This window comes from Macaca nemestrina, chromosome 19, assembly GCF_043159975.1.
Source record: "Macaca nemestrina isolate mMacNem1 chromosome 19, mMacNem.hap1, whole genome shotgun sequence".
NCBI lineage: Eukaryota > Metazoa > Chordata > Mammalia > Primates > Cercopithecidae > Macaca > Macaca nemestrina.
In genome coordinates, this window is record NC_092143.1 from 44,670,882 (window position 1) to 44,698,856 (window position 27,975).

At 38.0% G+C, this 27,975-nt stretch overlaps 1 protein-coding gene across 1 annotated transcript; it reads left to right on the forward strand.

Moving 5' to 3' along the window:
* Positions 1-212: 212 nt before the first annotated feature.
* LOC105489366 (haloacid dehalogenase like hydrolase domain containing 2) lies at positions 213-27,953 on the forward strand. The gene is made up of 6 exons (XM_011754114.3): positions 213-319; positions 1,660-1,868; positions 5,230-5,314; positions 20,003-20,219; positions 22,308-22,371; positions 26,570-27,953. The coding sequence occupies exons 1-6, from the start codon at positions 219-221 to the stop codon at positions 26,671-26,673; spliced, it is 780 nt and encodes a 259-aa protein (XP_011752416.1). The 5' UTR covers positions 213-218; the 3' UTR covers positions 26,674-27,953.
* Positions 27,954-27,975: the final 22 nt, after the last annotated feature.

The window sequence follows — 27,975 nt, forward strand, 5'->3', positions numbered from 1 at the left end:
TTTTTTTTTTTTAAACCTAAGTATTGTAAAAGTTTTATGGATCAAATTTTGGATTTGTAATTTTTAAAACCAGTTTTCTCCAAAATGGAAGCGGCTTAACACTAAGCAGGATCTTTCTGGATATGAGTGATATTTTTGAAGACTTAGCAGTTTTTAATTGTCCATTGTTTCCTAAACTGTATTTTTAATTTCATTTGCTCTCTCCTAGGGAATGAAGGATGGCAGCACGCCGTGCATTAAAAGCTGTTTTGGTAGATCTCAGTGGCACACTTCACATTGAAGATGCAGCTGTGCCAGGCGCACAGGAAGCTCTTAAAAGGCAAGCTATCCTCCAGGTTCAGCTGACAAATATGTTTGTAAGTGCCATTTTACCACGGCAGATCATTAGCTAAATGGATGGCCTTAAGATGGCATTTTACCAACTTACCATATATAGGAACTGCCTTGGGTTTAGCTTGAGGATGTATGCATTATAATTTCCTCCAAACATTGTTTTCTAAGGCTTTATTAGGTTTGGCCTTTTGTTCTAGTCTTTTTGTTCTATGTGTATGTCATTTTCTAAGTCAGTAATGTAAGTGTGGGAATGACAACTCAAGATTCTACAATATGGAATAAATACCATTGGAAAAAATCACAAATGAATCTTGGAATCACAAAATAAAGCACACACAGACAGGCATAGTGCTGCTTTCTCTTGTTTTACCTAAGGTCTAACATTGATTGTGCAGCTCCTCAAATGAAGTTTAGCTAAAGAACTTGAAGTTTTTAAATTATTTCCATCAACTAAACGCTTTTAAAGGTTAAGGACTGTCTTATATTTCTCATCTACCAACCACAGTACTAAACAGAAGTCTGGATACAAATGAGATACCCAGTAAAGGTGTGTTAAAGTAAGAGGAATGTGAATGTTTGCTTCTGGGTGTCCTGAAAAAAAAATCAACTCATCACAACAGAACTAATAACGTATATTAAGGATCTTTATCCTAAAATAATTTAGAGAAGTTTTCAAAATCAGCAATATTTAGTATGTGGTACGTTTTTTCCAACCTTAAAATGTTCATAGGATGGTGTTAATCAGAAAATCTAGTGACTCATATCACAGTGCCAGGTATTAGGGCAAAAGATTGACACAAACCTCACCTTCTTTCAAGGAGCTTACCTTTCGTTTGGGGAATCAAGAAATACATACTTATCTATCTGGCAGGCATCAGTTGGGGGTTATCAATTTAGTTAGGAGTCATGATGTTCATTGTATAGGTGGAGAAGCTTAGTGGACAACGTGTTGTTTAAAGTAAAAAAAAAATCTATTGCATAGTTGGACTTTATCTTGACTCCTTGACATGGTTTCTGTCTGAGTTAGCCTTTTTTAGGGGAATGGATGTCTGTTAATCAGTGTGCTCCTGTTGGACAGAGCTTTTACTACTTTAAAGATGAGCTTTCTACTGTAGATTGAAAGAAAAATCTTTTTACATCTGGTGAACATTGACATCTGTAAGTAGCTATGTAAACTATAAAGCTGCCATTCTGGAGGGGCAAGAGGCTAGACATTGTCATGTTGCTGGCCATAAAAACATTTGGCACAGTTTTAACAAATAAGGAGATTCTATAGGGCCGGAATGTAAAAGCTGCCTTTTGACATCTGAATTTTGCCCTCTCCAGGTTACGTGGTGCTTCTGTAATCGTTAGGTTTGTGACCAATACGACCAAAGAGAGCAAGCAAGACCTGTTGGAAAGGTTGAGAAAATTGGAATTTGATATCTCTGAAAATGAAATATTCACATCTCTGACTGCAGCCAGGAGTTTACTAGAGCAGAAACAAGTCAGACCCATGCTGCTAGTTGATGATCGGGCACTACCTGATTTCAAAGGTAGGGGAAATTTGGAAAGTTTAAAGACTGGATATTTATATGTACTTACAAATCATTTTTAAAACTGGATGTTTAGACATGTTTATTCTGATTTCCCCGTTATTATTGAAACATTTGATAATACTGATATTTTGGATCTAAGGTTTGGCATTTCCCAAACCTTTTTTGACTGTAATCCATAGTAAGTGAAACACATTACATAGTAACCTAATATGTATCTGTGTGTGTGTCTTTGTGTAAGTTAAGCAATACTTACTCTTGCTGTATAACATGTATTCTATTTTCTTTTTGGTTTGATTTTTTTGTTTGATTATGATGATGCTTAGAGCCCTCCAAATTAGTTTTACAATCTAATAATAGCTCATGACCCATGGTTTGAAAAAACACAGGTCAAAATTACTTTGAGTATTATAAGCTAATCCTCAATGCAGGAGCCACTATATTAACTTGATTAAATGAGATATACCAGGATCTCTTTGTTTAATGTTATTCTGGATAGTGTGAAGTTTTTACATTGAATATGAAATATTTTTCAATCAAGAGGAAAGTGTTTCTCTTTGGAAAAGTCAACAGATTCTGGAAGAATATCATAGTTTTATGAAGCTTTGCCACATTACTTCTTTTCTGAGGATACTCGGAGTGCAGTAGCACAATATAGAAAATGGAGTATAAGTTCAACATGGCTATAGAGTTGGGCAGACCTCAAAACTAGTACTAATAGGAAATATGCCAATGTATCAATCAGAATTATTGTTTGCAAGAAACAGAAACCAACTTTGCTGAATTAAACAGAAAATAAATTTATTAAAAGCATCTGAGTGCTGACAGGAATATAAAGTGACACAAAGCCTATGGAGAGGAATTTGGCAGTAGCTGGCAAAATTACATATGAAGCAGCACTTGTAAGAATCTCTCTCTAAAATATAGATACAAAAATACACAATGACATATGAACAAGGTTATTCATTACTACCTTATTTGTAATAACAAAAGATTGGAAACAACCCAAATATTCATCAGAAGGGACTGATTGAATAAACTGTGATATATTCACAAAATGGAATGCTTTGTAGCTGAAAATTAAATAATGATGAAGAGTTCTATCTCTTGATAAGGAGTGCTCTGCATAGGATATATTAAACGAAAAAAGTAAGGTGTAGAAATCTTTATACATTTTCTGTGTAGGAAAATGAAAAGAAAATGGATATACATACATATTTGTCTTATATTTGTAAAAGGAAGCCAAAGAAGGATAAATGAAAAACTAATAAAAATGGTTACCTAAAGGGGAAGCAAGGGAGGAGGGGGATGGACTAAGAGAGGAGGCTTTTAAAAAAGTCCCCATTACATAGTTTTGACTTTGGAATTGTGTGAATATTGTATACAATGAAAAGACAATTAAGTGAAAAACCAGCCTCCAAATAGAAATGAACTTAACTCTGTATCAGGTTGGTGACATAACCACTCAGAGAAAATAATTACTTCAAATGACTTTAAAGTACAGTATTTTCACCTGTTCATTCATAGCGGGATAAATTCTAAGGACAAAAGAACTACAAAGAGATCTTTTTTTTTTTTTTTTTTTTTTTTTTTTTTTTGAGACGGAGTCTCGCTCTGTCGCCCAGGCTGGAGTGCAGTGGCCGGATCTCAGCTCACTGCAAGCTCCGCCTCCTGGGTTCACGCCATTCTCCTGCCTCAGCCTCCCGAGTAGCTGGGACTCCAGGCGCCTGCCACCTCGCCCGGCTAGTTTTTTGTATTTTTTTTAGTAGAGACGGGGTTTCACCGTGTTAGCCAGGATGGTCTCGATCTCTTGACCTCTTGATCCGCCCGTCTCGGCCTCCCAAAGTGCTGGGATTACAGGCTTGAGCCACCGCGCCCGGCCTACAAAGAGATCTTAAACTGCATTCAGGAGTCTTATTGTTTTTAGTAATACTGTTTTGTTTTTTTTTTTAATTAAAGGTATATATAGGACAAAGCAAAGTAGTAACTATTAGATTTTAGTGTCAGTGAAAAGAGATGCAAATAATAAAAATCAAGTTAGTTAAGTAAAAGTTGTGTATTACTACTTTTGAATAGAAAATATAGTTACCAACTCCTTTTTCTCTTAAATAATACATATTGTGTAATCTTCTGCTGGAAAAGCCTAAAGTAATGACAACCCAGTGCTCAGACTGGTATCTGTGTCAATTCCCACTGTAGTTCTTTGGAGAAATTACTGATTGCAGATCTGGACAGGTATCAGATAAGTCTGGAATAGCTTATTGTGTCAGCAAAGAAACTACTGGAGAATACTCGTGGCTACTGGTAAGGAGGAAGTTGGAAAGCCTGGATATCTGCAGCCAATAAGAGAGGCAAATAGGAATTGGCATATGGATAATCCATGGAACCTTTAATCAGACTTTTAATAATTATAATGGAGAGGCCAAGCGTGATGGCTCAAATCTGTAATCTCAGCACTTTGGGAAGCTGAGGCGGGCGGATCACCTGAGGTCGGGAGTTCGAGACCAGCCTGACCAACATGGAGAAACCTCGTCTCTACTAAAGATACAAAATTAGCTGGGTGTGGTTGGCACATGCCTGTAATCTCAGCTACTTGGGAGGTTGAGGCAGGAGAATTGCTTGAACCTGGGTGGCGGAGGTTGCGGTGATCCAAGATCACACCATTGCACTCCAGCCTGGACAACAAGAGCAAAACTCCGTCTCAAAAATAAATAAATAAAGTTGTAATGGAGAATGTACTTGTTTGATTGTCATGTCTGAAGTTCTAAGATGCCAAGGCCTTAAAACATACTTTAATTTTAAAATAATATTTCTGAAACTAAAAGTAGATAAGGCATTATGTAGAAAATTGTAGACTCTGCAGTGCATTTCATATTAATCATGAATGTGTTAACCTCAGTTGTGTCAATTAGAAAGTCTAATTTCCCTTGCCTCTTAGATTCTCAGTCCGTAATCAGTTGCTATTGATCTGATAGTTCATAGGAAACTCATGGCAGTTCTTGTTGATTGTAATCAGCAAAGCATTTTGAAGTAAGAAATTGTCATTTGTTTGAGGACATCAGGTTACAATTTTCAATTCAGATCTTCTGGTTACTGAGTACCCTTAAGACTATGCACAAGGAAGGAGGAAAAATGTTAGATTTTCTCTCTTTTTCCCTCCCAACCCTCTTCTCCCTCTCCCTCCTTCTGTGTACTCTCTCTTATACTTCCAAAGTACACTGGGCAGGATAATCTATTAAATTTTAGATTATGGCTATAGCAAAAGTTTGCACTTGATTGACTAAAACTGCTGTGTTTTAAATGTGGCATTGCTTTTAATTGCATTTTCAACAAACCTTTTTTTATTTTTTTCCCTTCCCAGGAATACAAACAAGTGATCCTAATGCTGTGGTCATAGGATTGGCACCAGAACATTTTCATTATCAAATTCTGAATCAAGCATTCCGGTAAACCTAGCTATTTATTTTTCGTCTGATCATAACACTTCCCTTCTTCCTCTCCTTTGTCATTGTCATGAATGGGTTTATGTGTTTTACTTTATATATGGCCACCTAAATTGTACATTAGGACAGACATCTTCAAGATCAACATCAAATAATATGTATTACAATCTTTTTCATGTGTATAATATGTTTTTTGTTTTTATTTTGTTTTTGAGACAGGGTCTCACTCTGTCACCCAGGCTGGAGTGCAGTGACATCATCACGGCTCACCACAGCCTCAGTCTCCCCAGGCTCAGACTTAGGTGCTCCTCCCATCTCAGTTTTTGTATTTTTAGTAGAGACGGGGTTTCGCCATGTTACCCAGGGTGGTCTCCAACTCGTGGGCTCAAGCGATCTACCCACCTCAGCCTCTCAGAGTGCTGGGATTACAAGTGTGTGGCAGCATGCCTGAGCAGCGGTTTGATCTTTTATTATTACTCCTATGATTCTTCACTGACTATGCTAATCTCCAAGGGAAAACAGTATCCAGGCTAATCCACCAAAAACAATAAATGTGATTTTACCTCCAGTGAGAATCCAGGCTATGGAAAAGAGTTGACACATTTGACCACACTTCAAAAGAAATTATTTGATGAGTGATGATGATACAGTGAACTGAATAGTGGCAGTGGAGATGAAGAAAAACAGATTCAGATACCATCAACATGTCTTACTTTTGAGTTTAGTCAGTAAAGTCGAAGAGTGAGTCAAGGATACATTGAGATTTCTAACCTGACCAAGTAAGATAGAGAACCCTTGGTTTGGGATTTAAAAGGTGATGAGTTTAGGTTTGGCCTATGGGATATCCAAGCGAGAGTCATCAGTGGCTATGGGTAGAAGTAGAACTAGTACATAAGATGTTATAAATCTTCAGTTAATGTGTGCATTTCACTTAAATGAACTTTTTGCTGCTACTTCTAGAAGGAAGGCTGCATACTTGTTCTTGTAGTTCCCAAGATAAATTGGATCAGAATTTACCTGCAGATCTGCTGTAGAATGAGATTGTGACTTTTCCTTTGGATTTTGTAATTTTTCATGTCTTGCCTTTTATTTCTGGTCAAACCATTAAACAGTATAATTTACCTTTGAATATATGTCAAGTATATAGTTCAAAATGTTGCATAGAGATATGTTGGACTAGCTTAGAAAATTTTTCTTGAATAGCCTGGCAAAGTTTTTGTGTTTAACTGCAAGAATGCTATAAAAAAAAAAACAAAAAAACAAAAAAAAACAAAACAAAAAGCCCAGAATTTTCTTACCAGTGCAAGGATCTATAAGAACCATTCTAACTTCTACATTATGTAGAATTCATTTCTTCATGTATATACTACAGAATTAGAATGTTTATAGGAAACTAGAAAACTCACCAGCCAGGTTCACACATTTGGGCACATTATTTGCTGTTGATCTTGAAAATGGCTGTCCTCATGTAAAATCTATGTGGCCAGAAATAGCACTTTGAGAACAGCCATCTTTTACCCTGTGTGCACATTAATTTTAGATTCTTGGTTAATGGAAACCACAACTACTTAATGTACTTTTATTTGTGACCGTAGTCACTGTGATAGTCAAGCCCTTGTTTAAAGGGAGCAAACTTACTTTTTATAGTTGGTCAGTATCTATTTACTGTAATTATTTCCTGGACATCCACTGTTATGTCAGATCACCTGGAGATGTACTTCAGTGTATATGGTATTAAAATTACTTTTGCTTCCCCTGCCTTTTCAATTATCCTACTTTGACTTTTAGTTGAGGAGGGAGAGACTATGCCATGTGCTCCTTAATTAAGTTCTACAACTGTACCAATATCGGTTTTCATTTGAAACAGAATCTATTATTTTTCTTCTGAATTTACTCCTACTACCTTTCACTCATTTATTTAACCACAGAATTCAAGGAGAAGATATTGATTGATTTAAGCTGGCAATTTGGGAAGGACATGTTTAATAGGAAATTGAGAGGTCTGTGTCTTAGATGAATACTAGACTCAGGGTAATAAAAATGTATATTGACATAATACTGACTTTGTAATTGCTCGGATGCTGTCTAATTAGTACACTTTCCTAACCATATTGATTTTTTATAAACACTACATTTTAAAACATTACAGTGCACTTATAGGTCAACTCTCATTTCACAAATGCACTTAACAGCTGGGTGGAGAGTTAACAGAAGGATTTCAGGTCGTGCCCTTCTTTGCATATTGATGTTTCCATAGGGACTACCTTCCAACCAATGACTGCAGCTATTTGGATTGTGTGTGGCAAATACAGACATCTCAAATGAACCACCGATTAGTTAAATTACTGTTTAGGCTGATAATGACAGTAAACATTGTATTTTAAAGCCCATTGCATGCCAGCTTCAGAGGCATGTTACATCAAGGCAGATACATCAACCTTCACATTACACTGCATCTTATTTATTGTGTTTTTAATGGATAGCCCCCCCCACAAAAACGCATAGTACAGCCTTTCTACAAATACCTTTTAAATGCCTGAATGGAATTGAGAATTATTTGTTTGTTTGTTTGTTGTTTTTTTGAGACCAAGTCTCACTCTGTCGTCCAGGCTGGAGTACAGTGGTGTGATCTCGGCTTATCTCAAAAAAACAAAACAAAAAAACCCAAAGTTTGAGCATTTAAGTAATGGACCAATTATAATTGAACTTGATGATTACTGTTAGGAGGAAGACAAACAGGTCACTTACAATCCAACCTAAACTTAGTATTAACAAGACTAAAAAATATCTAATCACAAAATCAATATAAATTAAGTTTAAATGCTCAAGAAAGAATAAATTAAAAATTACCTATAACCCTGCCACCTAAAGAGAACCACAGTTTACATTTTAGCACAGTTACTTTGTTTCTATACACATACGTGTTTACACAAAATTTAGAATGTGTATATATACTATGTAGTAACATGCTTTTAAAAACCTAACGTATTGTGCATGCTTTGTCATATTCCTAAATATCATTCTAAAACCTATTTGATTCCTACAGTATACTCTATTTTAAGAAGCACAGTGAATTGCTTTGCCATGAGTTCCTATTACTGTTGGCATTCCAGGTTTTTGAAATTCATTTTAAAAAACTCCTGAGAACATGTTTGTTGAGCAGTATTTATGCTTTTTTTATGATTTTTTTTTTTCAGAAGTATAGTTGCCAGGCAAAGGAATTTTGGGGAAAAAACTACATGGAATTACTTAGCCTAGGAAAAGTTTGAGGCCTTTTTTCCCTAAATTAAGCAACTGTTCTCCAGCTCGTAGAGGAGCTTATTAAAATGTTATATACCTAAAGAGAAATGGCATCACAACTTTCACGTTTAAATTTATAGATGAAGCCTTTTTAAGAATAATGTATTTGAAGTTTTGTTAATGACATTCTTCCCATAATTGCTGTAGAGTTTGAGAGTCCTCCAAAAGTCTTAGAGATGTACAGGAATTTTTTTTTTTAATTTTTCAGGATGAGCTTCTTACCACTATAAGTGGTCTTTGTTGACTGTTGGATTGCTTGCTTTCCCCCATCTCCTTCTTAAGGAAAAATTATAAGTTTAATTACTCCAGTATATTCAATCCTTAGTAAAGGGAAGAAAAGAAAGAAACACAAACAAACAGTAATGGCGTCAGTACTGCGTTTGTACACTAACTCCTGAATCTTTTCTAAGTACTTAGAGCCCTGAGTATGAGGAATCTCAGAACAGAGTAGCAGCAGGGCTCAAATTAGCAATATATCTATGGGCTTTTCCCATTTTTGAAAGGGATGACTCCTGTGCAGTGTTCATAATTAAAGTCCAGACTGTAAAATATTACTTTGGTGGTGAGAAATTGTTTAAGACTTCAGAACTTGAGATGTTTAAAGCATTTCATTAGTGTATGTAGGAGAAGTTTATATGCAGATCTGAAAATCATAGAATACAGAATCCAGTTGAGTATCAGAATCACTGCTCTTATTTTGTAGTTTGAGGATATATTTAGCAGGCAACTCCTGCTACTCTAAATAGGATTTGTTTACATGAACAAACCATAAAAATATATTCTGTTACTGATTCTTCCATTGAGGTAAACATGCACAGTAAGTTATACAGATTTTAGGTATACAACTCAATACAATTTTACACATAGGTATGCCTATATAACCCCCACTTGGTGATCAAGATTAGAACATTTTCAGCATCCTTGGTGTCTCCCTTTCCCAGTCAGTACCACTCCTTCCGCCAGATAACCACTGTTCTGACTTCTGTAATTATTGCCATTTCTTAATCTTCATATGAATGAAATAATAGAATTATAGCATTTTTTGGTCTGCTTTTGAGATTTATCCAAGTTTTTGCATGTACCAGTACTTTGGTTTTTATTTTGCTTCTTTGTTGTTGTTGTTTTGTATAGTAGTAGTCTATTATATGAATATTCCACAATTTATTTATTCATTCTGCTGTTAATGGACATGGGTTGCTTCCAGTTTGGGCTGTTATGAATAAAACTGCTGTGAACATTCTTGTATATGTCTTTTGGGGGACATGTGCATTCAGTTCTCTTGGGTACGTATCTAGAAGTGAAATTGCTAGATAGTAGGATAGGTAATTGTTTAGTTTTAGTAAATATCGCCAAACAGTTTTCCACAGTGATTGTACGAAGTCATACATTCTTGCTAGCTACAAATGAGAGTTCCAATGCTCCATATTCTCTATTTAATAGTAGCTATTCTGTTTGGTGTATATGGTGGTACCTTTACTGAGTTTCTATTTGTTTTTTTTTGTTGTTGTTGTTACTGTTTTTCAAAGACAGGGTCTTGCTCTGTTACCCAGGCTAGAGTGCAGTGGCACTATCATAGCTGACTGTAGCCTCAAACTCCTGGACTCAAGAGGTCCTTCTGCCTTAGCCTCCCAAGTAGCTAGGACTACAGGTATGTGCCACCACACCTGGCTAATTTTAATTTGTCTTTGTAGTGGGATTTTGCTGTGTTGCTGGCTGTTCTCAAATGCCTGACCTCAAGTGATCATCCCGCCCCAGTCCCTCAAAGTGCTGGGATTACAGGCGTGAGCTACTGCATCCAGCCTCAGTTTCAATTTGTATTTCTCTGATGAGTAATGTTGTTGAAACCTTTTCATATGCTTATTAGCCATTTGGATATCTTTTGTTGTGATGCACCCATTCAAATCTTTTACGTTTTCCTATTGGGTTGTCTTTCTCTCACTGATTTGTCAGAGTTCTTTTTTTTTTTTGAGACAGAGTTTCACTCTTGTTGCCCAGGTTGGAGTGTAATGGCACAATCTCGGCTCACTGCAACCTCTGCCTTGTGGGTTTAAGCAATTATCCTGCCTCAGCCTCCCGAGTAGCTGGGATTACAGGCATGCACCACCACGCCCGGCTAATTTTGTATTTTTAGTAGAAACGGGGTTTCTCCATGTTGGTCAGGCTGATCTCGAACTCCCGACCTCAGGAGAGCCACCCGCCTCAGCCTCCCAAAGTGCTGGGATTACAGGTGAGAACTACTGCACCCTCAGAATTCTTAAAGTGTTATATCTTACGAGACTTTGGTTGGATGTATGTATCGCAGATATCCCTGTCTTTGATTTGCCTTTTCACTCTCTTAATAGTATGAGAACATCAGGTTCTTAATTTTGATGTAGTTCAATTTGTCAGTATTTTCTTCTGTTTTGTTTAAGAAATCTTTGCCTACCCCAAGGTCATGAAGATATTTTCCTGTGTTTTCTTCTGTAAGCTTTATCGTTTTACTTTTAGCAATTAGGTGTAGAATCTGTTTTGAATTAATTGTTGTGAATTGTGTGAAATAGAAATTCATTTTTATGTATGGATACTCAGTTGTTCCAGCAACATGTATTGCAAAGACCCATTCTTCCCTCATTGAATTGCAGTTGTGCTTTTGACATAAATCAAATGACTAGATTATTTATCTATACTTTTGCCATTCCATACTGTCTTGATTATTGTAGCCTCATAATAAGCCTCAATATCTGGTAGTGTACATCCTCCAACTTTATTATTTAAGATTGTCGTGGCTATTCTACCTCCTTTGGATTTCCACACAGATTTTGAAATCAACGTGTTAACTTTCACAAACAAAGCCTGCTGGGAGTTTGATACTTCATTAAATCTATGGATTTGGGTAGTAATTACATCTGTACAATAATATATCTTACAGTCTGTGAAAATCAAATGTATCTCCATTTATTTAGGGTGTTTTTTTGTTTTGTTGTTTGTTTTTTTACATTTGTTCTCATCAGTGTTTTATAGTTTTTAGAATGTGGGTCTTAGACATTTTGTTAAATTATTCTTGTCTTTCATATTGTTTGATGCTATTGTAAATTGTATTTTGTCTTTGTTTTTGTTTTTCCGAAACAGAGTTTTGCCCTTGTTGCCCAGGCTGGAGTGCATTGAACGCTATCAGCTCACTGCAACCTCTGCCTCCCAGGTTCAAGTGATTCTCCTGCCTCATCCTCCCAGTAGCTGGGAGTATAAGCATGCACCACCATGCCTGGCTAATTCTTGTATTTTTAGTAGAGATGGGGTTTTGCCATGTTGTCCAGGGTAGTCTCAAACTCCTGACCTCAGGCAATCCACCCACCTTGGCCTCCCAAAGTGCTGGGATTACAGGTTTGAGCCACCGTGCCCAGCCTTGTATTTTGCTAAATTTCATATTTATTTGCTTATTGCTAATACATAGAAAGCTAATAGGGTTTTCATATATTAATCTTGTATCCAGCAGTCTTCTTCCATTTACTTGCTAATTCTAATAAATGTTTGTATTAGTAGAATCTTTTGGATTGCATTTCTACATAGACAATTGTAGACAGTAATGACAGTTTTAATTATCGCTCCTTCCAGTGTTAAAATTCTTTTTATTTTCTTGCTATATTACACTGTCTGGGACTCCTAGTGCAGTACTGATACACGTGATGATAGTAGATAGCCTGATCTTACTTCTGAATTCAGGGGTAGAACTTTCAGTATTTCACCTCTTCAAGTATTTCTTACTAGGTCAATAAGCTATGTTTGTTTGTTTTTAATCCCAAAGACTTCAAACCTTTTTTTTTTTTTTTAATTCTGATTATAACTAGAAATAGCAGTGCTGAAGTTGTCTTAGATTTTCTATTTTAATTTTTCATTTCATCTGTCACTTTGGATGTATAGTATTCTTAGATTTTTATTTTATGTAGAACATTGAGTCTCTACAAACTCATTACATTTTTTTCAGTAATTAATGAGAGAATTACTGTGTCAGTGTGACATTGGAGGTATTTGGGGGGTTTCAATTAATTAAATGTTAGTGGTATTTTCCTTTGGTGTTTTTCATGATTCACTAGTTTTAATTTGAACTTTGATAGTTCATGTCTGTCGAGTTGATTGGTATTACTTTTAAGTGTGTTGAATGTTAACACTTTGGCATTACTTTAGTTCAGCGATTCTCAACCAGGGACAGTTTTGCCCCCTAAGGAATATTTGGTAAGGTTTGGAGACATTTTTGGTTGTCATAACTGAGGGAGAGGGGTGGTACTGGCATATGATGGGTAGAGGCCAGGAATGCTGCTGAACATCCTATTATACATAGGTCAGCCCCCACAACAGGCATTTTCTGGCCTAAAATAGTAGGGCTGAAAAGCCCTGATCTAATTTAGTGCTTCATTTGAAACTGAAGCCCACAAATGTGAAGTGACTCTCCATTATTTATTTTTAGTATAGTTACTATACTTCCTACATTTATTAATAAAAATAGTTGTCATAGGTCGGGACACTGAGGCATGCAGAGGTTCATCCATGATTTAGTTTATTGAATAAACATTTAGCAAAAGGTACCAGGCCTTCTTTTTTTTAAGTAGGAAATACAGTGATGAGTACAACTGATGGGCATTATGGAGAGTGTATTCTAGTGAGGAAGACAGACCAAGCACAACAGGATAAGGATTACCAATTGTGCCAAGTGATATATGAAGGAAAAAAGGGGTTGAAATAGTTACCAAATGTGAGGAGGGAGTCCACTTTATTTAAAGAGAGATTAAAAATGACTTCTTTGATTTGCCGACATTTAAACTGAAACCTGACAAATGAGTGGAAGAAATCTATGTGGAAAGTATGGGGAACCGTTTCAGGAGGAGGGGGCACCATATGGGGGCTGAAGCAGGAAGAGTTTGACATGTTTTGAGGAAATGAGAAAAAACTATTGTGGCAGGAGCTCAGTCAATAATGGGAAAGGTAACTTGAGATGAGAGTGGAGATGTGGGTTGGGGGTAGATAGGGCAAGGCTTTCGAGACTGTGCTAAGGACTTTGGATTTTATGCTAGTTGCTATGAGAAGCTATTAAAGACTTTTGAGCAGGGAAGGGACATGATCACATCTATTTGGACTTTTGAAAACTCCCACTGTTGCTTATTCAATGGATTGGAATAATAGAGAAAAATGCAGGAAGACCAGTTGTAAGGCTATTACAATTCAAGTGAAAGAGTAAGACAGTTTTGAGATATTTTTTGCTTCAAAATTGGAAATTACTGGATTTCCTACTGAATAGGGATGTGGAGGTGGTGGGAGAAATTGAGAAATCAAGGATGACTGGTAGGGTTCTGGCTTGAGTAACTGGGAGAAATTATTGAGATGGGAAAGATTGGGGAAGGAACACTTTTGGGGAGTGCGGTGAGAGGGACTTACCAGTTTGATGTTGGACATATGGTAGGTGTTTGACCAGTACTTAAACTGCAGTATAATTTCATTTCCACATGCTTCATCTTCAGGGGAAATGGTTAAGTTATTTAGAAAGACAGCGTAGTGTTCAGGCATACCTCCTTTTATCGCACTTTGCATTATTGCGCTTCACAGATACTGCACTTTTTTTTAAACAAACTGATTTTGCAATAACCCTACATTGAGCAAGTCATCGGCACCATATTTCCAACAGCATGTGCTTACTTTGTGTCTCTGTGTCACATTTTGGTAATTCTTGTCAATATTTCAGACTTTTCATTATCATTATGTGTTATGGTGATCAGTGATCTTTGATGTTACTATTGTAATTGTTTTGGGGAGCCACAAACCTTGCCCATGTAAGATGGCAAATTTAATGTTGTGTGTGTTCTGACTGCTCCACCAGCCAGTTTTTCTATCTCTTTCCTCTCCTCTGGCCTCCCTATTCCCTGAGACACAATGATACTGAGATTAGGCCAGTTGATAACCCTACAGTGGTCTCTGAGTGTCTTAAGTGAAAGGAGGAGTCATACATCTCTTACTTAAAATCAAAAGCTAGAAATGAGTAAGGTTAGTTAGGCATGTCGAAAGCTGAGATAGACTGAAAGCTAGGCCTCTTGTGCCAAATAGTCAAGTTTTGAATGCAAAGGAAAGTTCTTGAAGGAAATTAAAAGTGCTACTCCAGTGAGCACACAAATGATAAGAAAGCAAAACAGCCTTATCACTAATATGGAGAAAGTTTTAGTGGTCTAGATAGAAGCTCAAACCAGCCACAACATTCCCTTAAGACAAAGCCCTAACTCTCTTCAATTCTGTGAAGACTAAGAGAGGTGAGGAAGCTACAGAAGAAAAGTTTGAAGCTAGCAGAGGATGGTTCATGAGGTTTAAGGAAAGAAGCTGTCTCCATGAACTTGCATTAAAGTGCAAGATGAAGCAGCAAGTGCTGATGTAGAAGCTACAGCATGTTATCCAGAGATCTAACTAAGATCATTGATGAAGGCGTCTACACTAAACAAGAGATTTTCAATGTAGATGAAACAGTCTTACATTGGAAAAATACGCTGCCTAGGACTTTCATAGCTAGAGAGGAGAAGTCAATGCCTGGCTTTAAAGCTTCAAAGGACAGGCAGTCTCTCTTGATAGGGGCTAATGCAGCCGGTGACTTAAGTTAAAACCTGTGCTCTGTAAATAGAATAACAAAGCCTGAATGACAACACATCTGTTTATGGCATGGTTTACTGAATGTTCCAAGCCCACTATTGAGACCTACTGATCAGAAAAATAGATTCCCATCAGTATATTACTGCTCATGGACAAAGCAACTGGTCACCCAAGAGCTCTGCTGGAGATGTACCAGGAGATCAATGTTGTTTTCATGCCTGTTAACACAACACTCATTCTGCCATCCACGGATCAGGCAGTCATTTTGACTTTGAAGTCTTACTATTTAAAAGATACGTTTTGTAAGGCCATAGCTGCCATAGACAATGATTTCCTCTGATGGATCTAGGCAAAGAAAATTGAAAAACTTCTGGAAAGGATTCAGCATTCTAGATGCCATTAAGAAGATTTGTGATTCATGAAAGCTCAAAATGTCAACATCAATGGGAGTTTGGAAGAAGTTGATTTTAACCCTCATGGATGACTTTGAGGGGTTCAAGACTTCAGTGAAGGAAGTAACTGCAAGTGTGGTGGAAATAGCAAAATAACTAGAATTAGAAGTGACGCCTGAAGATGTGACTGAATTGTTGCAATCTTATGATAAAACTTGAATGGATGAGGACTTGCTTCTTTTGAATGAGCAAAGAAAGTGGTTTCTTAAGATGGAATCTACTCCTGGTGAAGATGCTTCGAACATTATTGAAATAACAACACAAGATTTAGAATATTACATGAACTTAACTGATAGAGCAGCAGAAGGGCTTGAGAGGATTGATTCACAATTTTGAAAGAGTTTCTTTTGTGAGTAAAATACTGTGAAACAGCATCACATACTACAGAGAATTCTTTCATGAAAGGAAGATTAAAATTGATGCAGCAAGCTTCATTGTTGTCTGATTTTGAGACATTGCTGCAGTGACTCAACCTTCAATGACTACCACCCTGATCCATCAGCAGCCATCAACATCGAGGCAAGACCTGCCCGCAAAAAGATTACGACTCCCTGAAGGCTCAGATGATTGTTAGCATTTTTCAGCAATAAAGTATTTTTAAATTAACATACGTACATTTTTTTTTTGTACACAGTGCTGTTGCACACTTAATAGACTATGGAAAACCAAAATTTCTGTGACTTGCTTTATTGTGATACTTGCTGTATTGCAGTGGTCTGCAGCTAAATCCAAAATATCTTATAGACATCCCAGTGTTTGGGAGAATCCCAGATTGGTTTTCAGGTTCCGGGTTCCAGCACTGGTTCTAGCTCTTCTTGATTGGTGCCAGCATCTCAGATGATCTCATCTGTAAAATAGGTCATGTTGGACTTGATGTTTCTCTGGGTCTCTTTCAGTAATATTCTGTGGCTCTAAATTTATGTATTCTATTTTAAATTCCGGGGTACAAGTACAGGATGTGCAGATTTGTTACATAGGTAAATGTGTGCCATGATGATTTGTTGCATCTATCAACCCATCACCTAGGTATTAAGCCCAGTAGGCATTAGTTATTTTTCCTGATGCTCTCCCTCCCCGGCACTCCCGACTGGCCCGAGTGTTTGTTGTTTCCCTCCCTGTGTCCATGTCTTCTCGTTGTTCAGCTCCCACTTATAAGTGAGAACATGTAGTGTTTGGTCTTTTGTTCCTGTGTTAGTTTGCTGAGGATAGTGGCTTCCAGCTCCATCCATGTCCCTGCAAAGGGCATGACCTCATTCCTTTTTATGGCTGCATAGTATTCCATGGTGTATATGTACCACATTTTCTTATCCAGTCTATCATTGATGGGCATTTGGGTTGATTTCATGTCTTTGCTTTTGTGACTAGTGCTGCAGTGAACATATGCGTGCATATATCTTTATAATAGAATGATCTATATTCCTTTGGGATTACTGGGTCAAATGATATTTCTGGTTCTAGGGCTTCGAGGAATTGTGTGGCTCTAAATTTAAATCACCCCTTCAGCTTTCTCTTGCTGCTGTGCCTGAGATTTTTATATGGTAGCCCTGCTCCCTGGGCTAGGATTTTTTACACTTTATTTATTCACCTACATGGAATTTATAACCAGAAATTTTTGAATTAGACCTTCTTTGTGCCTTTTAAAAAATTATAATTATAGATATGTAATTATTATAAGAAATAATTACGTGACTTGCTTTACTGCAGAAGCAAAAAACCCAGAACCCAAAAACCAATCTAGTATTCTTCCAAATGCAGGCATGTCTATGAGATATTTTGAATTTGGTTGCAGATCACTGCAATAAAGTGAGTATCACAATAAAGCAAGTCACATAATTCTTATAATAATTACATATATATTATTTTTGGAGATGGAGTTTCTCTGGCTGGTCTGGAATCCTGGCCTCAAGTGAGCCTCCCACCTTGGTCTCCCAAAGTGCTGGGATTACAGGTGTGAGCCACCGTGCCTGGCCTCCAGTAGTCTTATAGTTAGACAAAAAATTTTCAGATTTTCTGCTGATATATTGTCTCTGTATTAAAAACAACTATCTTTTAAAATTTTGTGCTTCTATAACAATACCTGAGACTAGGTAATTTATAAAGAACAGAGTTATTTCTTACAGTTCTGGAGGCTGGGAAGTTCAAGATTGAAGGGCCTGCACCAGGTGAAAGCCTTTTTGCCACATCATCCTGTGGTAGAAGGCAGAAGGTCAAGAGAGCACGCATGCAAGAGTGTGAAGGGGGCCAAACTCATCCTTTTGATCAGGAACCCATGCCTACAATAACTAACCTACTTCCTCAATAACAGTGGAGCTCTCATGACCTAGTCACCACTTAAAGGCCCCTGTCTCAACACTGTTGCATTGGGAATTAATATCCCAACACGTGAATTTTGGGGGGACAAGCCATAGTCACAGCCAACCTCTTGTTGCCCTGTCTAGTAAGTATAAAAATACTCCAAGTATTGGGGTGGCTCTGATATTTTAAAAAATGTTTAACTATAAAAGATCTTTTAATCCACGTCCTAGAAAACGTTTACTTTTCAGTCCATCCTCAGTATGCCTTGACTCTTCAAAGATTCAGTAAAGCTTATACTGTGCAGAGAACAGTAGAAGGAGAACTGCTTCCCTGAGAGATGTATAATACTTCTCCAGCCTGGTGTAGAACCAATTCCCATTTAGAGAAGTGTAGAGGAACCCACAGTTTCAGCTGTTCCAGGGAAGGCATTAAAGTACTGCATGGGAATTAAGTGCATACATCAATCAAGCTGATAAGTCTTATCCCCAGTTAATATATAATAAAATATTAACAAAGCTAAATCAAATGAGTTTTCAGTTTAGCTATATAAGTGGAAAGCAATTTTGAGGTCTGTTGCATAAAGAATTCTAGTTCCGTGGTAGAGTAGCAAATAAGTGGACTTGGGGGTGGGGTGACAGGAGAGGAGATAGATAAGTCACCCATTAGTAACTCATTGCTGTCAGCTGTAGGTCTTTAAGGCCAACAGAGTGGCTTTGCCAGGTTTCCTAATAGTTGTATTTCAAGAGCAGCTTTAAGAAATAAATTTGTGTTAATATTAGTGAATAAATTTGAAGGATCTGTCCAGTGCTGTGAGCAATCTGTAGTAACTAACAGTAAGGCCCTGTAATAGTGTTGGTTTTTACTTAATAAAATATTTAATCATAAATGTCTGAATTCTGCGTCTCCCACAGGAAGGCATTTCCATGCCCACTGACAAAAATAATTTAGCAGTGTCATAGTTGAGCGCTTAATTACTCATAATTGTGAAGGGTAAGATATGATGAATTCTTCCTTGATGGACATACTAAATATTTTAACCAAGTAGATGACTTAAAGTAAATTAAGCTAGTGAGATCATTTATTACATTGGTTAAAAGCGGTTTAAGAAATATATCATGTCCCACATGCCATTAGATGATAATATGTGCATGAGTACTTCTGCCATGTGACTAAAGGCTGTATTATTGTGATGGATGGCAGTTGTTTTAGGTTGGGTGTTGGAAAATGAGTATTAAATTTCTGGGGACTTTTCGACCTGTTTTGTTGTTTTGCTGTAGGTAGAATTTGCTTATCTAATGAGGATTCTTAGCTATAGGTAGAATTTGCTTATCAAAATAATGGGAAAACTCTTTATGTCCTTTTGTCTGATGTGAGAGTATTGTTTGTCCTGTATCAGGACAAAGGAAGGGACCTGACAGGGAAGGGTCTCCCGTAAATCTTTTTCTTCAGGAAAGATGGCCTGATTTGCAAAATAATGTTGAAAGCAGTCAAAAGGTATAAGAGGTAAAAGTGCAAGCAGAAACTCTTTGTAAAACACTTTATTAAAAATTTCTGAATTAAAAAGAAACTTACATTTTGGAGTAGAGGAAACAGGAGTTCAGATATTTTAGGAGTTAACTTAATATGTCACTGCAGCAACAATTGTGTAGTATTGTAAAAGGCTCAGGAGCCTCCTGCTTACCATTGGGGAAGGTTGAAACAACTTGTCTCATTAAGTTAAGCTTCTTCCCTGGAGTGTCTTATTTAGCTTTAGTTCTCTTAATTCTCTTTCCCTGGTGATTTGGGTAAAGTGTCTGAAACCACTAAAGGTAAAAGGTTGAAGCAATCCCAAATTTAATAATCTATCACCTTTCTTTAGTGTATCTGAGTGTAATTCCCAGCACTTCTTTGTGAATTCATTAGAAGACAGCAAGTCATTAAAAGTTAATAAGAAACTATTTGTTTCTGTGGATGTGAATAAAGCCACTTTGTAAGTCTGACATTCTTTCCCAGTCATAAAAGCCTTGCTTTTAGTCAATTTCTTTTTTGTTGTTGTTCTCTCTAGGTTACTCCTGGATGGAGCACCTCTGATAGCAATCCACAAAGCCAGGTATTACAAGAGGAAAGATGGCTTAGCCCTGGGGCCTGGACCATTTGTGACTGCTTTAGAGTATGCCACAGATACCAAAGCCACAGTCGTGGGGAAACCAGAGAAGACGTTCTTTTTGGAAGCATTGCGAGGCACTGGCTGTGAACCTGAGGAGGCTGTCATGATAGGAGATGTAAGTAGAAGAACCCAGGAGGTGCTCCCAGCTCACCTGTCGTGCTGGGAGAGCCAGCTTGGAAACACTGCTTTAGGAAATGGGACATTCTCTTACTGTGCATAAGTATATAAGTGGCTACCTATAAAACAAGGTTTCCTGTCAGTATTTAGTGGTATTTTTCTAAATAACTGAAATTTTTATTATTTCTGACATTTCTCCATAGCGTAATGGGAGATTTGTGTGTTACAGTACATATATATGTAGTTAACGCCTATAATATATATATATATGTATGTTTATATATTATATACATAGTTCAAAAGCCATTTATATTGCAAGTTAGTTGAATGCTTTAAATGTCTTTTTGAGGAACACCACTACACAAATGAGAACCTATACCAAAGAATTCTACCACTATTGTTTTTTTTTCTTAGCATATGCTTTATGGAAGAACTTCTTTGTGTGCCACAAATAGCTAAAGATATGGATCACCTTAGCCCTTTGAGTGGCAGGGCTGAGCCTGGGATGATTGGAGGCCCTGGCTGGTCACCTGTGGCCATGAGCATCTTGTCAGTTTCCCCCAGTGTACTAGGCAAATGTTATTTCCTGTGTGTGTCTCGATGGGAAAAGAGCTGGAAAGCACACTGCCACACGATAAGTTAGTGGCCAGGATTATATTTCAATTTTTAAATAATAAATTGTCAAGCTGGGAGGGATCATCACAAATGTCTGGTCCAAAACTCCTCAGTTTATAGACTGGGAAACTGAAGCCCGAAGAGGTGAATGTCCAAGCCTGAATTCCTATAGCTAATTAGTAGCACAGCTGGCAGTAGAACTTGAGCTCAGGACTCCCTCCCTAGCTGTTTTAACTTGTGATGGTGGAAATGTATATCACAGTCCTCCTGATTTTATCTTCTGTTTCTATAATCATTCACCTAAAATTGAATAGGATAAACCCTGAGCTCAATAATATTTTGAGAAACCATCTTTTGAGTCACACCTGTTCCTCTTGGCAAGCCTTTAGCTGCCTTTCCTAGACAAATGCGTCTGAAGAAGTGGTTATCCGAGCTGGAGGCTTCAGAATTCTTTATCCCAGGAGATGCTGGCCCTGGGACAGGATGAGAGATGGGAAGGGATGCAATAGCTGTGTTCAGCTGCATGGAGGGTTGTTGGTTATCCAGGAAAGTGGTGGTTCCCCCCTTCTCCTTGTCCACATTCACTTTTTCCCACCTCCCTGTCTCTTCTCTCCCATCTCCACTCTTCAACAGGGCAAGTTTAGCTGTAACAGAAAAGGTTTGAAGTTGGACCTTGAATAAGGATTTTGACATTCTGAAACTCATTTTCAGGGGCTGTTGTTGAACAATATTAATGGTTTTTAAGGAAAAAAAAAACTTTCTTCAGGCATGGTCTGAATCAATCCTGCTTATTGACATGAGGGGGCAAGATTAATTTTTTTGATTTTTCTTTCAGTCTTTGGGATTTTAATTACCTTGCATTCATCATCATTGAATTTAACCAAGTATATTTATCCTTGTCTTGAATAATGATTAGGAAAAGGGGCTTCTTTTTCAGAATGATTTGTTATTCCCAAGTGTGAAGTGAACATCAGACAGTCAGAGTCTGTTTGAGTATCTGGATTTAACTTGATTCTATCTGTTAGGACAATGGGATGGAAAGTAAGGATAGCATACTACGTGGTCCACAGAAAAGCTATCTTCTGAATCTAGCTCATTCACTGTCTGCAGCTGGATTATTTGCTACCAAATGGATAGAATGCATTTTTCCATGATCTGTTTAATGGGGAGATAAACAGATGTAGGTGTGGCAAAACATAGAGAATTGTAATTGTAACTCTGCTGTCTGTGTTTGGTTACCAAGATTACTACTCTGTTGTATACCTTCCACCTCTGAGATACTTCCCTTTCCAAACTTGGAATGCTTCCTCAGAGTATTACATGTGGATTCACCTTTTACATCTTCTCTTTTCTGTTTCAATAAAAAACATGGCATTACAGTTGGACACCCTAGCCTAATAAACAGTTGGTAAGGTTTGTTGGCTAGCTTACTGAAGACACTGCACTAAATGCTTTCTTTATGCTTTTCTAGGATTGCAGGGATGATGTTGGTGGGGCTCAGGATGTTGGCATGCTGGGCATCTTAGTAAAGACTGGTATGTATCTTCTGTATAAAGCATTTTCTAAAACAGAATAGTAGAATACACAGTTGGCTTAAAGAACAATCTTTGCAGAAGTGGCAGAGCCCTGGGCATTTTTATTCTCTTTCTGCCACAAAGCAAAAGTAAAACGGCATAGGATTATAGGAAACAATTGGGAAGGGCCCGTGCTGTACAAAGCTAGGAAGACGAGGGCTCAGAGGTATTTTAACACTTTCCCAGAGATAACCATTCCTGATTGACAGCATTTATATTATTTCCTGGATGTACAGTTCACCACAGAGGGATGAAGCAAAGGACCATGAATGGTAGTGCTCTGTGAAAATACCTTTTATTTTTCTGCTGGCTATACGACTGTGATACCGATTTCTTTAGGAACTGGCCAGCTAAGTGATCTGATTCTTCGTGTTAATGTTTGAACTTTTACAAAAATATTTGAAAAACTCTTTTTTTCTCTTTACTTACTGTTTGTGGTGGGCAAAAGGTTAAGAAGTATTTCCGGCACTATTAGGTTTACTTTATATGGTATCTCAAATAAATTTAGGAAAAAGGAAAGACCTTAGTGGGGAGGATTCACTAATAGAGTATTATGAACACCATAGACTGGTTAAGTGCCTTGGGTCCTGGTCTCAGCTCTGCACTAACTAGCTGTGTGAGACACGGGTCAAGGTTCTTCCCCTTTTCAGGCCCTGTTAGAATGATGGGATTGGACTGGTCCCATCTCACCCTCATAGTTTATGATCCTATGTAGAGTGGGACTGATAAAGTCCTTTCGAGGTAAGGAAAGAACAGGCATAAGATCTGTGAGTGGGGCCGAATATTATTGCATTGGGAACTTAATGTGCTGTTACCGTTAAAATGAAAAGCCCTTCTTCCCCTGCGTGCTGCCCCCAAATGGCACCTGCTGCATTTGGAATTAACAGCACATGACAGCCAGAAATCTTGTCTAAGAAATATCATCAGACTCTTATAAATCAAATAGCAGATAAGTGGTTCCATAGATGTCTCTGTGAGCTCATTTGCCTGGTTTCATATCATAGTAGTAAAACTATTTAATAGGCTGTTTACAGAAGGGAATATTTAAACATAAAGTCAAAGAAGAGTGACCACTGGGAAATTTTTTAGAAAAATTGACTATGATGTTTGTTCAAGAAAATGTGGTTGCTTAAAATCTGTTTTGAATTTCAAATAGAAACAAGAAATGTAGATGGAGCTACAATTGAATAAGAAGTATGTGGTGAAGGTCTGTACAAAGAGTGAAAACACTGTCTGCTTGTGCCTGAGGCCTGAATTGAACCATTGGAGCCTTGCAGATATTAACACCAGTCACTCCAGAATTAACACAGTGGGTTTTTTCAAATGTCTCAGTCAAAATGATCACCTTCCCAGGAACATAACAGCCCTGTGATGTAAGCAGAAAAGAGGAAGAATGAAATAAAATATGGAAAAGTAGCCACACTCACCAGCCTCCATGTATCTTTCTTTTCAGATTTCTGCCTTTTGCTGTTTTATTTTCTCATTATTGAAGAAATCCTGAGATAACTATTTTTGCTCTTGTGTATTATTCCCATGAGTGTTTTTGTTTTTTTTTTTTTAGCTCATGTAATTAAGGATTTACAGTGAGCTTCAAAATGGTACCTCTGCCAGTGTCTTGATGGGCCCAGCTCTCCCGGCTGGTCTCCACTGGCTCTGTCATCTTTTCTGACTGTCATTTGGTTGTGACCAGCCTTTCACAGGCATCAGTTTAGTCTCTGAGAAGCCATCAGCATAACACAATCAAGTCCAAAATGTGTAATTAGTAAATCAACTAAGTACAGCTCTTGAAAACAGGCATATTTATACCATTGATTTTTGGTCAGAAAAATCATGAATAACCCTACTGTTCTAAAAACGTGGAACAGCCAGCTCCATTGATAAATTTTAACTCAGTGCAGTGGACAAGTGCTAGGCTTCCCAATGTTGAAAATAACCGTATTTTAATTAATATTCAATAACAAGTGCTTTTTGTGGATCATCTTGAGCAATTTTGTTTCTCAAGGGGTAGCACAAGGTAGATGCTCAATATAATTTGATCAGTTATTTGTTAAATATTTCTGACTAGTCCTAACCAGAATTTGTTTAGCATGTGAAACAGTCATCTAGAAAAAAAAAAAAAGGATCCTTCTTTGACTTCATATATCATCAACATAGCATCCTGTTTTCTCCCCCCGTTCATCATTTATCCATCCATGAAAGCACAGGTTGCAGCAGTGAGTGAGTCAGCCATGAGCAATGCAGGGAGCTTCATTCACTCGTGAATGTTATTGAGCCCCTGCTGTGTGCCAGGCACAGTGCTAGGTGCTAGAAATAGAACATACACCTAAACCACTTTTGTCAATTTGTACTTTGTAGAAACCCCACTTGCAGAGCCACACTAAGCAAAAGCCTTTAACTCCATGGCTAAGAAGCTTATTTCTTTGTCCCTTAGACCACTGGATCCAGAAAGTAGGTAATATAGTAATATTTAGTCATTACTTACTTGTAAGATCAAATAGAAACCTTGTGAAGGAGTTTATACTTAATCATATTTAAGCTTGGGAAGAAAACTGGCAGTAGAGCTTGCTGCAGGGACCATACTACGGACAGGTGCCTTCAGGGTGCTAACGAGAGTGAGGTATATATTAATTAATTACCTTTGTACATTTGATGCTGGCTGCCTTCCTGTAAGAAGTTACAATCAGTAAGATAAGACAGGAAGCATCTTCTCCACCATGATGCAAAGATGTGGAAAAGAGAGTTTTTCAGGCTTTGTGTTTGTCTGGCAAAGCCTCTTAAAGAAGTAGTTGTAGAAAACAGCATGTCTGTTGTTGAAAGAGCTGAGTTTAGGCATAGAAAACTGGGAAGAGCAGAAGAATCAATAACAGAGACCACAGAGGGATGAGAGAGCAAGGAGAAAGGTGAAGGGCAGAGGCAGCCCTGGTGGCTACAGGGCAGGAGCTGCATTCTGCATTTCCTCCCTCCCTCCCCTCTCTTCCCTCCATTCAGTCTTTAAAAAGATATTTACAGGGTGGTTACTATGTGCTAGTCGCTACGTTAGGTACTTGGAATACACTGGGACATATAACAGATATAGTCCCTGCTCTCAAATAACTTAGTCTTCTTAAATGTAAGACATGTTAAACAAATAAATGCATGATTACAAATTGTTGTAAATGTTCTGGAGGCAAAGAACAAGGTGAATGACAAGGGAGGGGTTTTAATTTGGATGGGAAGATGGGGTCTGACCTGAAGCATGAAGGAGGTAGTCAGGTGAGAAGAATGGAATGACAAGGAAATGGCAGGTATGAAGGCCCTCAGAAAAGCCAAGTCCAGTCTGGAACTGCGGCCTGGTGAGCCAGTAGCACATGTTTAGGTGAGAGGGTCGCTGGGACTGTATGACAAAGGGCTTGGCAAGCAGCAGTAGAGATTTTAGATTCTTTCTGAACGGCACTGGGACCCATTAAAGAGTCTTTAAATAGGGACCATGCACCTTCTGACTTGCAAAAGCTCTTTGTGACCACTGTGGAATGGTTCCTCTGCTGTGTTGAGGTGTTAAATTGTGTGTCAGGTGCTAGAACAGCAGGCCATCTTGAATTCCAGGGTTGGGAGAGTCAGGCAGTGAGCCTGCTGCTTGATGCCAAGTGGCCTGTCCTGCCTGGCCCCAGGCCTGCGAGCATCCATCAGTCTTTCCCTCCCCAACCCAGGGCCTTCTCATCTGCCAGGCTCCCGGGCTGCCTGGATCCCTGCGTGTCAGCAGCACATCCTGTTCCCGGTCGCCATTGGGAGCGGATGAGTCCTCTGCCCTCTGGGATCTGGGCTTCCACTTTGAAGAATTAATTTAATCACCAACCTATCTTTAGGGCTGAGGGTAGGGGAAAGAAAATGATTTCATCAGCTGTGAATATGTGAAGAGAATCTTAGCTGTCAGGCGACCCAATACCTGTGTCCTATCCATTGTGAACGACCAGAGGGCCTGGGGAAAGGCTGAATGTGACATTTCTTTGAATTGCCTCGTTTACATCCTGAAGCCTCAATAAAAGGTGATTTGGGAGATGTGCGGCCCCTGATTCTCTCAAAACTGTAAGGGTGGTTCTGTGATGACCCAGGTGCTCATGGGGTATGATTAATTTAGCATTCTGGTGGCAGCCTGTGTTTACTGGCTTTGCTTTCATTTCAGGGAAATACCGAGCATCAGATGAAGAAAAAATTAATCCACCTCCTTACTTAACTTGTGAGAGTTTCCCTCATGCTGTGGACCACATTCTGCAGCACCTGTTGTGAAGCAATGTGTGCGTCTGAAGCAACTTGAAACGCAGCTTCTTACTGTCTGGAATGATTCCCTGACCAACTCAGTGCCAGCATCGGTAGACACACACCAGTCAGTGCTGATCGCTTTTTAACCCTCTTTTGTTGTGCATTAATTAGAAAGAAAGGTATTGAATTGCGGCCAGCCAGTAAGCTTTGCGAATCTCTTCTATTTTGTAACTGAAGATGAGACCCAAAGAAAGGGAAAGCTGAGATTTTGGGCCATTCCTTTTAAAAATTCATCAGGTTAGGTAGGGCTGGGAGGGAGAAGCTACCACAGGGAAGAGTGTTCTCTGCTGTCTCCTCACTGGAAAACAGGGAGGGGGGATTTCAGACTGTGAAGAAAGTTGAATGGTGGTTTTTAAATTATAAAGTAATGTATTAAAAGGTGTATTAGGCTGTAGTTCTAATATTGAGTTCAACTGTGAAATCCATCAGATGTGCCAAATGGAGAAAAGAGAAAGTAACAAAGAGAATTGTCCTTTAGCCCAAGTGATACAGTGAATTTGCTTTAATAGATGTTGAAAACTAAATTTTCTACTGTATTCTCAGCATGGGTGACTTCTTTTTCTCTTCATTAGCCAGAGATGACTAATTTAAATTTAGAACCAGATTTTAATTTAAAATAATACTTCCATTAATAACCTATTCATTGCAGATACCTATTATACTGTGTAACAGTTGTTTTGGAAATTTTATGTAAAATTAAAACTATCAGTATTTTACAGATGTTTTAATTAGACATTGTTATTAACAGGAACAGTGCAGAAACTAGAATCAAGCCTTGTAATGTCTTATAGACCATGCATTTTTGAAGTTAGTGTCCACTAGGGTCCTATTAACTGTACATTTGCAAGATTTCATTATTTTTGCCTCTGACACTATGGGAAAAATTTTTTAGAAGCTATTGGGACAGATTCAAGCTTTTATGTACTTGGTTACTACAGCTGTAAAATGAAATCTCGTCTTGTAGCATGGATTATTCTTCTCATGTTAAACTCACCAAAATGAAGGGGACTAAATAGGTAATGATTTTCCTAGTGCATTTGCATATTGTGACAATCCCGGGCCTTGCAATAGTTTTACAGGGCTCTTGGGCATTGAATTATTAGGATGTAATTGTACATCACTGTAGTGTTCACCTTATTGAAGCTCACTCTGATGTTAATGAGCTTGGGGTTTTGATGCTTGTTTAGAGATCAGCAGTCTTGGATGGGAGGGAACAAAGCTAAATAAATAGTTTGGTGAGCACTGTGTTTTTGTTTTTGCAAATACCTC